Genomic DNA, 14,243 nt, shown 5'->3' on the forward strand with positions numbered 1-14,243 from the left:
CAATGGTATGTAACAACAAAAAGTATATAATGAAGTAACATCAGACTCAAATTTATTTTATTTTTACTTTTGTGGGTTTGGGTGCGTTGTTTGTTTTTGTTTTTGTTTTCTTAGACCAAAGAAGAAAGAATAGTTGTCCTGGAAACTGAAAATGCTGCTCTTCATCTGAAACTTGCAGAGGTATTTATTTTTTGTTTTTTCCAGAAAGAATTATTGTGGAAACAGAAAAAAGGCACTGAAGTCAACCTTCATATTTTCATGTTTTGCAATCTTCCTGTTGGGGGAAATCTATGAAAAGATTAAGGCTCAGTGTTTCTGTATTATTTTAATCATGAATGGTAGCAATAACAATAGACTGATTGATTAAGTAACTAGAAGCTGGCACACGTTTAAATAGTTGCCATTGTTTTAAATCTGCAAAAGTGAACTGAGGGACAGACTCTACAAGAATGAAATACAGAATTTTGCTTTCCGCTTACAGTGAACATGTTTGCCTAAAAGACGGGGGTAGATTTTGAAGAAATACTTTGTAGATATAATTTGGATGATGCTTTAAAAAGCACTGTTCGTAGACTACAGGAGCCGTATTTCGTTCTGTGTAGACGAAGATGTCCTTTTTGCATGTCTTAATAGCACTAATGCTAGAGCTGTCTAGAAAAGGCAGTGTTGTTGCAGAAGTCAATTACAGAGCACGCAGCAATAATGATGCCCTCAGTTCTTTATATCCTTCTTCAGAAGGAAATATTATTTCTAGACCATTATTGCAACAAGCAGTAGCCTGTGATAACGTTTGGTGTCTTCAAAGGTAAGACTTCAAAGATCTAGAGAACTTTGAATATTTATTTATACCTCTAGACTAGAGCCAGCTGTGAGATTTAGTTGCAACAGAGACTGCTGGCCAAGAGTTTCTAATGTGCTCTGAAGCATTAAATGATTGTGTGACCTCAGGAAAGCCACTTGGCCTCCCTGTGGGTCTGTTAACACCTGTGGATAAAAGTGGGTTTAACAGTTTTCAAAGCCTGATTAGAATCCAGACGGTACATCTGAAATGAGTTTTGCTAGGTATGCAGTAGAATACTGTAATTTATTCTGAGAAAATGTTTCTGTTGTTTTTTTCAGCTTTATCATATTTAATAAAAATCTTAAATATTTCAGCTTTTTTCTTACTCTCACAAATAGAAGATTTTTTTCTAGTCAGTAAGGTGCTTCAGGTGTAGGATGTAGCTATCTGAGTATGAGATAATAAAGCCTTGTTTTCCATGGATTCATGCATCATGGTTAATTGATTTTTAACTGCATTATCAGGAGTCCCTGTTATACACAAGGGAATGTGCACAAAGTACTTACTGCCAGTACAGGGAAAGGTTTTGTGTACATATCAAAAATCTTCTGAGATTTATCATCTAGCCTGCAATCAAGCTTTGAAAAACATTTAATCTACTTTATCCTAAAGAATTTTCTACTGTTTGACAGGCTATTGTCACAGCCTTTGCAGAGCTTGCACCTCTCGTTTACGTTTCTGGGAGAACCCTTCAAGAGCTCAATGTGTCTGCAGGGGGCACCTCTCCCTCTGCTTCCTGCACACCCCCAGCTACCCTCCAAGCCCATTGAGTCGGTCCTGTTTCTCTCAACTTCATACGTTCCCCAGTTCAGTGACACCTCCGTCTCTTGCTTTTGTTTGGCCCTTCTGCTGGGCCAGAAGCAGGAGATGGTGCCTCTCACCCAGGTCTGGCTGCGTGCTGGCTGGAGCTACGTGTTGCCATTGCCCAGTGAATGAGCTCCACGTGCCTGCTGGCTGGTGAAACATAAGGCTTCCAGAGCTGTATCGCTTGTGGGGATGTGCTGCAGAAATGCAGCCTTTTGAGACGTCTATTTCCTCTGTCAGAGGCGACTGAAACTGACAAAAGGGCGCGGAAGGGCAGACACAAGGACAGCACAACCACAAATGACTTTTTCCTTCAGAAACCATCAGTAGGTATGCATAACATAAGATTTCCTCCAGAGCCAGACACTTTGGATCTCTGTATGGCCCAGCTTTTCCATTACAGATGAAATGTGTAGCTGCTGGGGGGAAAAAAAAAAAAAAAAACAGCATTGTTTCAGTTTATTGCAAAAGGTGCTGGAAGATATGAGCACCTACAGAAAATGAGGAGCATACCAGTGTTATCACCATCAGTCAGAAGCAATGTCAAATGATTAGCAGAAATGCATTGTAATTAGCCTTGCACTGATGTTTCTACTCAGGTTGTTATGTAAATACACTTAAAATTTTTATTTTACTTGGCTAATTTGGCCTAGGAATCTGACAGTGTGAACTCCACTAACATAAAATAGTTTTACCTTAACTGAAGAGTCTCTTTTTAAAAGAAAACTGACCTTAATTAGATGAATATAAGGTTGTGAATGTTGCACCATTTCTCCCATTTTTTCACCAGTTATGCTGGTGAAGAAAAGGTGCTGCCTTCAGCTATCCGTCGCTAACCCTTCTGGTGTGCTGGTGAGCTGCCTGAATGAGCTGAGACGAGTTCAGGCGTAGTGATGGGGGTTAGCAGAGGTCTCATGCTTTACTTGTAAAAGCTAATTGGATTCATTTTGGCTGAAGCAAGATACGGAGCTTTGAAGACAAACTTACGAGGACGGCCCTAAATTAGGATTTGCAGTGTAGAAGTTTGTTAGTTGCACCAGTCTAATACAAATGTTATCTCCTGCGATAGACCTTTCCTTGCCTATATCTTCAGGACAATCATGAATAAACAGCACTGCCACTGTTTTCTACAGCCTTGTATATTGTTTTCTTAGCAGCATATTATAAGAGTTGTTACTGAACATAAAAAGTCAGATTCTTTGTCTGTAGGCTTACCTTTGCCTATTTGAAAACATTTGCCTACCAGCATACCCCTTGCTTTTGTTTGCAGCTCCCGAGGTCCTGATCCTGCAGACACATAAAGCCAAGTCTGCCAGAATGGGTCTGGTGGCAGAACTGAGACTGCAATTTGGATAATGCTATTAAGTAGTTTGGTTTCACTTCTGTTTATAATAAAGCTATAATAAGAAGATTTATAGTCAGTTTTTTGTCTTCTCATGCCCAAGGCCAGATTTGCAAATTTTGACCTGCAAAGAATTCTGATGAATGCAAAAGCCATTTTAATGGAGAAAACCTCAAAACCATGGCAGCATTTGCAAAAATGCCAAACCTGACAGTGGGAGGGATGAGAAGTTGACTGCAGTGAAGGCAGAATTGACCATTGCATTTGTGTCCTCTGTGCTGAGAAAAAAAAAAGGATGGTCAGGGGGAACCTATGCAGGTGGTAGAAAACATATTAGATGTTAAAAATACATTTGGTTTTTGTTAACTTAAGCTCATTTAATGACAACACTTCAGTACTATAACTGCTTGTACATACCTTTAATTTTTCATATGTGGTTAAAATATTAATTCTGGTGCACTGCTTGTATGCATTTTTGTCAAGCACATTTATAAATATTGTGTCTGAGTAACACGACGCTTGAAAATCCCCGGAGTAAGAGAACACAGGAACAGCAGTATAGGAGCTGTCTCAATTTCTGGGAGCTTAAAGCCTGTAATAAAAGAGAAGAATACTTTTAAAATAATCTCTTTCTGCTCTTTCTTTTCTATGTAAGCACTTTTTGTATTAGCATTAAAATGTTATGTAGCTGTGCAGGGCCTCCAGTTGCATTTGCAAACAAAAAGGCTATGAAAAAGTTGGTTTAGACAAGTGAAATATTTTTCTTGGAAAATATTATTTTTCTTTATTCTAACATCTCCCAAATATTATATTGTTGTTTTTGCAGATGTCATCTGTAGTTAAACTTCAAATATAATTAAATCTGTTTAGCTTTTTTCCTGTCATTGTCAGGTGATTGGAATTAAATCAAACTCCTCTTTCATGCCATTGTGCTTTTTCTGTCCTCTGTTAATTTAAATAGCAGGGAACTGCAGTCACAGAATTTATGGTCTGAATAAGCTAGGAAATAAGTATGTGCCAGAGACAAGAGCATCCCAAACATAAGGAAGGAGACTGTCAGTTCTGGTTAAGGAATGACAGGTGTCAATTGGTTGCTGGGAAAGGTAGGTGAAGAAGTTGCAGCTGATTTTAAGTACCGGGGTTGTCAATAAATGACAAAAATGCAGTTTTTAATATAATACAGATTCTGTCATATTGCAGAATTTCACAAGTGTTCCACGTAGATTTCATCCCTCTGTTCTTGCCTGGACATATTTAAAGTTGTATTGTTTCTGTTATTCTTTTGAGTTCAACATCTCAAAAATTTAGCCATAAAAATTGCTTTTTCATAATAGGATATTTTAGATTACTAGAAAGCATTCTCCTCCACCTCCCTTAAAAAAAACCTGCTTTGATTACTTTGAAGACCCAGCTACGTGCAGTTTTGCACCATTGCAACTCTACTGAATGCGATGGAGTCGGTGTTGGCAGGCAGCTAAAGCAATGAGCACCAAGCTGGGGGCTGTGTATCGCCATCCTTTCAGGACTTTAGCGGTTAGCTGGTGTGCCCTTCATCCTGTTTTATGTCTTCTGAGAGAGCTTTCTGCGTTGAATATAGTTGGATGCTAGCTATGTAAGCAGCCCTTCTCTGTGAGTGAAGGCATGGTTTTAGCTTAGATCCACCTCAAGCACAAGTATGGGGTTTTAAGTATTGCAAAAGCATTTTAGTATTCTTATGTTTCTCATGTTTTAGTAGTCTCATGTTGAGGTTTAACACCCTATAGAAGTAGAATATTGTGATGTTAGCCAGTTTACACAGAAATGATCCTGAAAAAAATAATGTAAAAAGCGAAGAAATTGTGTAATTAGGACATCATGTGTAATCAGATAATTGACTTACCAATGTTTAAAGGGACAAAGGGGGCAAAACACAACAAAAAACAGGAGCACTTTGAAGTGATTTTTAGGTGATTTTTCCTTTTTTTTAAAACAGTATCAATGGTTGGCTGGAAGAAGCACTAATGAAGTCTTGCAGCTCTACTCTGCTCATGGGCAGCAGCAGAAATTGCAGAGAGGTTCTGCTGTAACCCACCTACACGAGGCAATAAAGGTAAAGACATTTAATAATAATGTAGGTATAGTCTATGCCATAAACATATACATGCTTATGAAATATAGTAAAACAGAAAATGGTCAGATTTGAACCTGATCTATGGCTTTATTGTATTCATAGCAGTTCTTGCAGCAAGTGTCGCAGTGTCTGAGTTAGCTTAAAACTTGTAGTGATTTTGCTTCAATAACTGCAAAGTTACCTGGGAAGTCGGTAAGTGGCTGCTTGTGAGTTCCAGGATCTCATGTATAGACTGGTATCAATACCTGAACTAGATATTTTAGTAGTCAAAATCTTGAATCCCTGATATGACTATCATATAGACATTCCATAAGAAACAATACTTGAGATATCATTTAACCAGGTAGCCAGATCCTAACAAAAGCAGTGGAGAGCTCCATTCATTTCACCGAGAGTTCTGTTCTGGAGGACCTCGGAATCAGGATTAGTTCCCTGTTCTCTCAGTCAGGTTGTCTTCATTTGCAACAAAGATACTGGAACTGTTGTCCCAATACTAGTACAATAATATTTTTCTTTGTTGAGGTACATGTTCCTTAAGTTACTCCACAGAACACTGTGTTCCTTTTAGGGATACTTAAAACATCAGCTTTTCTCAGGGTAGCACTGAATAGCTTGGGGTAGCAAAAATAGATCAGGAAAGAAATCTGTTTCTTTCAAGCAAAAGGATTTAGCTTAATTATAGCAATACTTCTTGGTAGGTCTTGCAGTGGAGTTTTATATTTTAGGATAGCTAGAATGGCAGAACTGCTTGTGATACAATATCAGTGGCTGTGATGGTTTACAGCCAGAGATCAATGAATGCTAAAAGAGCGTAAAGCTCTCCAAATAAAAGTCTAAATTAATAGCATTCCTATACCTGTAATTAAAAAAATAATAAAAAAATGTTTGCAGTTATGTTCTGAGAAGGAGAACTACAGTGATTTTCTCCCTTTAGTTTAGTTTATTGTTTTATCATTGAAACTAGTTAATTAATTCAAAGTCAGTACCAAAACTGGAAAAATAAAATGTCACAGAATAATATGTGACACTTTTGTACAAGGCTGACTAATGAAACATCACAGTGTTTCTACGAGAGAAGGTATTGTTAAGTTCATCTTGCAGATGGCTTTACGTGTCCTTTCCAAGACTAAGATGGCATGAAGTGTCCTAATCCTAAAATCAAGTTCATTTATTTTTACTTTATTTGGACTTCTAAGTGAATGTAAGCTGTTCTTATAAACAGTTGCATCATTATAAACAAGTTGCATCATGTATAATATTCTGAGTTACATTAATAATGAAAATATTTCATGAAAAATAAAGGTTTCTGATCTTTTCAAAACACTTCAGTTCTCGTAGGAAGGCATAGAACTGGCTCATGTACAAAACGACTTAGGGAGAACTTTAACATATACCTCCTGATCAAAGCATTGAAAATGAATGCTGTAAGGGGTACATGGATCACAGTTTTACATTGCTAATTCTGGATATGTCTTTTAAGTGGACAGAACACACAAACTTGTTTTTGTTTGATGAAATACGAACAATATTGTGTTATACCCAAAGCTGTGTGATGGTCCTTGTATATCGAGTAAGATAGTAAGGATCCTTAAAGTCCTGCTGAAATCTTTAGGATGTGACATTGGTGAGTATTTTGCAAGATTCTTCTCTAACTGTGCTGAAAGACAGACTCCTAAAGACTTCCTCTCATCAAGTAGAGGGTTCTTCCTGATTGTGATATCTCACCTGTTATTTGTATTGTGGTTATATTGATTCTTCCTTAATGGCTGTTTTTGTGTCTTTATAACATGTTTTTTCTTCTTGCTGTTAAGAGGCTTAAGCAAGACATGAAAAGCCTCCGTACATTTGCTCTTGAGCTTTCAAAAGACTTTCAGCGTCAATGCAAGGCTTATCTTTACCAAGCTTTGACAGCACTCCAAGAGATACAGCTGCAAAATGAAGCAATGCAAAGTAAGGCTCATTGCACTTACATTTCAAACGTGTAACATCAACAATGTCATTGGCAAATGTTAGTAGCATTGAAAGATTGAGTTTGATTCTGAGATATAAGCACTTGGTTTTGTTTGATGTTTGATCATCAGGGAGTCCTGAAATGTTAGAAAGAGTACAAATAACCCTGCATTTTCTCAGGGAAATACGGCCGATAATTTGGGTTCAGCTTTTGTGTTTTTTGCAGCTGCTACTAGACTACTGAGTTAGCTCAGCTGTAACATTTTTAAACCAAAGTTCTCAGGCTTCTTATCATGATGATTTTAAAATAGCTCAGTAATGAATGTGTTGCTTTAGCTGAAATTTGCCTACTTTTGACTGTCCCAAATAAGGAATTAGGTGATTTCAGAGTTTTCTGAAAATAATATCTGAATTTAGGGCAGACCAGATTTTTAATATTTCTGTATATTTAGGAGAAAATTTTACTCTGAAATTAAAACCAGTTCCACTTACTGGTCTGTGGAAAACAACACCATAGGGAATACTCTTTACCTAGAATTATCTAGGTAATTAACAGAATTTACCTGAATTCCGTTTCAGAATTCTGAATTCTGTTTCAGAATTCAGGTCCTCATTCATGTGTACATATAAAGCAGACCCTGCAATGCACTGGTACTCTCTGCCATCATCATTGAGTACTAAGTGCATTGGTCCTGTACCTGGATCTATTGGCACCTGCTTCCAACCTAATTGATTCTGGTGGTGCTTGTACCAGGTCTGAGAACACGACACAGACCAGATTGTGACATGGGACTTTAATTGTTTGAAGCTTATGAGGCTGATGAACTTACAACAAATACAGAAATTTGTAATCAAGAGTCCCTGTGTGATTCTCTGATATCTTTGTGTTGCCATATAAAAGGTACGTTTTCCTCCTGTTGTACTTACTTGAAATAATTTGGGGACTGGTTTGATTCTGATGGGGCTACTCACATCAACAGCAACAACAGAATGCTCAGTGACAGGTGTTGCACGACTTGTCCCTGTATGTTAGATATTATATTATGATTAAAATGGAGTAGATTACTGTATTATCTGTGTAGAGAAAATGCTTTAACAAGTTACCTTTAAAATTGGAAAAAGAAAAAATATAAAATTAACCTTAGATGAAGATGAATGTTCCCCTTATTGAAGCAGGGAGCTAAAGGAACAGATAGGAGGTTTGATTTGGCACTTGAGCTGATGTGGTGTACATAAATAGTGAATATTCCTTATGAAGCCCTGCGAATTCCTGTTGACTGAACTGACCTTCCATTTTTTCTATGAAATTATAACCAGAAGAGGCTTTGTTGCCTGTAACAAAATTGTGTGTTGGTACATAGGTGGGTGACGTTTTTAATTTGGCCATTTTTCAGATCTCTGTCAAATGTTTCAAATGAAGATTCTGTTTTTAAGGTTAAATATTACAGTCAGAATTGATGTCCTGAAATTAAATATAATCTTTCCTAAACAAAAAGCCCAAAGTGTGTATTCTAGAGAGAGCATATGTTATCAGTTTAATCCTAAAGTAGAGACTGAAAATGAGAGAACTATAGAAAAAACATTTAAGTAGGTTAATTTTCAGGCTGTAATAGACATGCAGCAAACTATAAATTTTTTTCTGTAATAATTAGGTAGTCCCTTCATTAGAAATATTTAGTCATTGTCTGAAAATCAGGCTATTGTCATCTTTCCCAGTGAAATATAAATAGCAATAATTCAGATAAGAGAGAAGTGTCCAATACTCTTCTGTTACAGGCCTGTTTTCCTAACAATCTTTTTTCTCTCTTTGAAGACTGAAAGGAGTAAGTACTCTTAGCACCTATTGCTTATCTTTAACTTTGCTCATACAAGAGACTTCAAGAATTGAAAGCTTGTGTGTGTGCAAGTTTATAAGTTAGCATACTTCTTACGGAGCTTATTTAAATAATGGATTCCCACCTCCTATTCTGAAAAATACTGTATGATTTGGAGTCAGTGAATAAAAGAGTCGCCTTTGACAATTTGTTTTTGTAGACTTGCATGTGGTTCTCCATATGAAGACAAACTAATGTTAGTCCACATACAGTATGCAAGAAAAGCATTTATGCTTTATGCTCCCCAACTATTAACATCATGTTTCCCCTGTGTGCATGCGCTGTGAAGGAACATCATGAGCTGGAGGTGAACAGCTTGGAAACTATAAAGACAACATCTGAGAAATCTCTAGTGCAGACAAATGTCCTTTGAAGTTACCTCATTTTTAATCTACTTCAGAGAACATAAATCATGTATGTGACATGCTGAAATTTTAAGTCTTTTGGTTTTTTTTGTAAGGTAACACATTCAGGCTGGTGGCTATCCTGCTAACAGCTCTCAGGCCATGGTTTTGACTGCTTGCTGCTTGTCATCTTTGAACTGTTTGCTAATATCTGGAGCAATTGATTTCCCACTGGGGTTCCTAAAAGCTTGCTTTTTACACAAGTTTACAGTCACATTATGAGCCTTCTGGACTGTATGTTTGTTTTAGGCCTGCTCAGTGTTAATGTAATTGGGCTGAAATAAAACCATTTGTGAAGGTAGAAGGCTTTTATAATGCCCCCTACTGCTCTCCTCGGTTTTCAGAAGGAGACTTCCTAGGGTTCAAAAGATCAATCATTTTTATGAAATCCTACCCATGAAGTGAATGTACCAATCGTAAAGGGGAACCTTAGAGCTGTTTACAGGATTAGTAGCGCTGTAAATGTGACTGATGATAAATGATAGGTTAATGAATCTAATAGTCTGCAAATATGGCATAAACCTCACAAGTGACAGCCCCATCCAGAAGCAGATTGCTTCAGGCTTAGATTTCAGGCTTCACTGACAGATAACATTATTCTAAGTAAGCTTCACATTTGAATTGCCTTTAAATGTCTTCTCTTTTTGATCGTTTTTCAAAAATGCACATGTACCTGTGCTAGTTATCTTTAACTGTGCATAGACATTTCATAGTGAGAAGAAAAGGATTTTTTTTTCTGATGCGTCTGGTAAATCAGGAACTAATCTTCCTAATTTAAGTTTGGAAGAAGTTAAAAAGTTTTATGCTTATATTTCATGAGGAAATATATTTCCTATTGGAAAATTTATTTTGTAAAGTCACAGAGGTCAGTTCTTTGAAACAGCTTTCTTCTTCCAGTGTTTCAGATAAAAGCTTTTGATCTTGAGCAGTCCCTACAAGAGGTGACAGAGAGATATGAAAAAGAAAAGGAAAAGAGGAGAGTTCTACATAACAGCTTAGTTGTAAGTATCTTCAATGACAGAACATTTTCTTATTTTGTTGTAATTATACCAATAATTTCATCACCAATGAAACTAATTAATATACTTGTCCTTTATAAGTGTACTTACCACTCCTCACCCTCAACTTTTCTATATAAGGAGCATTTCTTTGCTGAGGCACTTTCATCTCACAGTAAGCCACAGTCCGTTCTTTTTACAGAAGCATCTTCTAAACGTACTCCTGGATTATATTGCCCTAAGGAATATCATAAATTTTGAATAGTGAGCAAAATTTGAGTTTCTTTATTTATTTATTTATTATTTCTTTATTTATATATATAAATATAAATATTTTATTATTTATATTTATACACTTTTAAGTGTAGCTTCTGGAAAATGCCATTTCTCTTCTAGCAATTCCTCCACAATGTGAAATTCAAGCTTTATCAATTCAGGTTCAATTAATTGGAAATATACCTCTGAAATTGTTTCAGAATTCTTAAAGCAATCAACTTGAAATTGAAAAATTGTCTTCCTTTTTTTTTTTTTGGAAAATATATCAAGCTGTATCCTGCTCAGATGTTAGTGATGGTTTGTTTGAGATTCATTTTTTTTCCTTTTTGTTCTTTAACTTTACTCTTTCTGCCCATCCCCCAGATGACTAGTTTTGGGTTGCCTGATTCAGGACCTGATTTTTAGAAAGACAAGCCACTTTCAAGCAAGATTCTTCTAAATTTTTCTACCTGGGAAAAAGAAACTTCTTTGTTAAAAAGTACTTACCTTCCAAACTCTGCTTTGTGTTGCAGTTTACTGAGAGGATATTCCCCAAGGCTGTGTGGGGAGTTAATGCCAGTGTTCACTAGTCACCTCACCACAAGCAAGCTGTTTTCAGTGATACACAATGAGAGGAAATGATCATCAGGTTAGATAAGGAAAAGTCTGAAGCAGCCTAAAGGGAAAAATCAATACTAAAATCAATTTTAGTCATGTATGAACATACAGTGCAGAGAAAAAAGAACAAACTGTTTTATATCCTGTATCTTCCCGAGGGCTGGCTGAGGAGAAATGCATTGTTTAGTCTTGGCTCTTGAGTTAATATAAGTGAAGAAGCTCAAATGAAGAGGAAGGAGATTGAGAGGAGAAAATGGCTCATTGAAGGCGTCTTTTCTTTTTCATATAGACTGGAGAGGACTATACCATTTCAGAGCTCTGAAGAGATTATACTTTCTCAATTAAAGTTGGAGAAAGCAAATGATACTGATACAATCTTTTTTTCTCCACAGAGTCTAAGTCTAAGGCTGCGAATTTGCCTGCTTTCTTAAACACATTCATGTCTGCATGAGTGTATTTGTCCTCTACAGTACTTTGTGTTAAATAATGTTAATAATCTAATCCTAGGAGCTGAGAGGAAATATCAGAGTCCATTGCAGGATCCGGCCATCTCTACCTTTTGATAATGCTGACGAACATTCAATATCACAAGATAGGTAATTTATTATGGCTGTGTTATATCTTGTCTGACTCATAATTAATATAAAGTGAAAATAATAGTCACATATATACAAGAACAATTGTGTTCTATATTTTTTTCTGTTTTTATATCTGTCGTGAGTGGTAAAAAACTAATTACTCTTTCTTCTTTCTCCTGCTAAATTGGCATTAGTCAATCTTATCCCTTAGTCTAAAATTGTGTCCACCTGAATAGAAGTCCGTAGTTGTTTAACAGTCCAGGATTATCTGTGGATTGGCAGAAGTAACACACCTGCAATCAGTGTAGAGTATATTCACCATCTGGTACAAAGCCTGGGATACAGTAATGTAATAGCAACTGTCAGAAGTTACAGGTAGAGAAAAACACTCAGCATTTCAGTTGTTTTGTCATGCTGCAGAATGGATTTGCTGTCAGCACAAACACTGGTAATTCTATTTCAGTATAATTTGGCTCTACATCGCTAGTTTATAATACACTTACTGTAACTGAAGTGTCAACACATCCCTAGAACCAAAAGGAAAAGGGGGATTAAGTGCAAGAATGTGCCACAACAAGCTGAATTCTCCATAGATGTCTACTATGAAAAAAGGTAGGAACTGAAACATACACAACTGGAGAAAGAAGGGGAAAACTAGGTGGGTGGCTAGAAAACAGTAATATCATCATCTGACCCATCAGAAAATTACTATTTGGGGCATTTATTTTACTTTTACTAGCTGGTACTTCTAAAAGAGTGTTTTAAAATTTGTTCACTTTTGCCAAATCTTTAGGAAAAAAAAATGTTTTAATTAAAATAATATGAAATGTTAGACAAGACAGCAATTTCAAAGAGCTTGAAGGGGAAACTTGCATTAACCTGTGCTTGATATACCTGGGAAGGAACCAAATCACTGTTTTCGTTGCTGTGTGGAATAGTGTTGCTGTATTCAATTAGGTGCCAAATCATGGTGTGAAACAGGATGGACTGGGCTAAATACATAATTATTAAGACAAACTTTTCTTAATAGATCACAAAGAAATTTAAATAAAACTTAGTTGTGAAACTAAGGGCTGATTTTGAAAACACTTGAATGAAGATTTGAATGCATTTATGCCCCTTAGCAATCCAAGTCATTTTTTGGACTAGTAAGGGTTGCAAAATTACTTCTGACTGTATTTGTAGGATCAGGGCCAAATACCTAAAAAGATGTTTTTCAGTTTAATGTGCTAAAGGGAAAACCTCCTGTTACAAGCTCATATTACAATCTCAAAATAACATAATGGTTTGCATGTGAATTAGTCTTAATTGGGTTTATTCTAATTTTTTTAAGAAGATTATTTTGCTTGATTGCATATTGATGTATTTTTTCATTATTATTATTCACAAATAACTTGTGGTGTTAGCATGTTCATGTGGTATGATAATAATGGAAATTCTGGAAGGTATTATTTAGACTATGTGTAGTTCACAGATATTTTGAGCCTTTACTTTCCTGAGCTAAATGGAACATTTAGGTTTGAAAGCTACCTTTTTTATCCCATTGGCATTTTTTTCCCTTACAGGCAAAGAAACTTCTCAGAAAAAGTGGCATATGCCATTGATGATGTGAGTATATTTGATGGTGAAATTCAAGAGCACATTTACAGATAGTCTTTAAGAGAAACGATGGGACCTGGGAACTATAGGTTTGAAAAGGAATTAGGTAATTTCTTGTCAACTGGTGCCCAGCTTTGATCTCCCATGGGTGCAATAGCAGGAGATTTGTGCTGATTTCACCCTGAGTCTTTGTAGTAATAGTAGCTCCGAGCTGCTGCTGGTGCAGTCATCCATGAACTGGAGCTTGTATGTTTGCAGTAGTCAAACCTTTGCAGACTTCCTGCAATCAGTCCCTTTGAGCCACTTGTATTTACTGTAACCATTTCTGTAATTACGTTAGGCCTTTTTCATTTTATTATTAGAACCCAACTAATGCATTAGCAGGGAAATATGGTATCTCCTGAACCACAACAGCCTACGTGGAACAGCAGTCAAGCATGTTAAAGTGTCCTGGCTTAGATCCATCCATCAGGAGAAGGAGAATGAGCATTGAGGTTGCAAATCCAGATGACATTCCAGCATTAATTGAGGCCATTAGTGAGATATAAAATTTAAAAAGCCATAGTCGTGTGAGCTAAGGTCAAAGTATTAACTTGAGTTTTAATTTTCTTAGCCATCATGGTTCTTAGTCAGCTGCTCACTGTTACTTATGTATTAGCCAAATTCTCTTCGATAGTATGACGCATAAAATATTGCTGAAGTGACCTAAAGTATGGTATGCATTTAAATCTCCAAAATTATAGCTTCATTAGACTGATCTCTGTTGCATAAAGTGGACACAAATATATATATATATATATATATATATATATATGCAATTAGGAAACTAATGGAGCTCATGAAGAGTCTGTTAAGAACAAGTAAATATGT

General features: G+C 36.3%; 1 protein-coding gene across 3 annotated transcripts in view; it reads left to right on the plus strand.

Annotated features, from left to right (window-relative positions):
• Nucleotides 1–14,243, plus strand: part of KIF25 (kinesin family member 25) — a 40,426-nt gene that overhangs the window by 1,930 nt on the left and 24,253 nt on the right. The window contains exons 2-9 of one of the 3 annotated variants that reach the window (XM_040552841.1): nucleotides 115–180; nucleotides 1,886–1,975; nucleotides 3,949–4,090; nucleotides 4,960–5,076; nucleotides 6,909–7,047; nucleotides 10,223–10,326; nucleotides 11,704–11,792; nucleotides 13,340–13,382. In XM_040552841.1, the coding sequence (XP_040408775.1) occupies nucleotides 4,061–4,090; nucleotides 4,960–5,076; nucleotides 6,909–7,047; nucleotides 10,223–10,326; nucleotides 11,704–11,792; nucleotides 13,340–13,382 (522 nt within the window). In that variant the 5' untranslated portion in view covers nucleotides 115–180; nucleotides 1,886–1,975; nucleotides 3,949–4,060. The remainder of the gene's footprint in view (nucleotides 1–114; nucleotides 181–1,885; nucleotides 1,976–3,948; nucleotides 4,091–4,959; nucleotides 5,077–6,908; nucleotides 7,048–10,222; nucleotides 10,327–11,703; nucleotides 11,793–13,339; nucleotides 13,383–14,243) is intronic. The other 2 variants (XM_040552842.1, XM_040552840.1) reach the window with 2 other exon arrangements.

Source organism: Cygnus olor, chromosome 3 (assembly GCF_009769625.2).
Source record: "Cygnus olor isolate bCygOlo1 chromosome 3, bCygOlo1.pri.v2, whole genome shotgun sequence".
Classification (NCBI taxonomy): Eukaryota; Metazoa; Chordata; class Aves; order Anseriformes; family Anatidae; genus Cygnus; species Cygnus olor.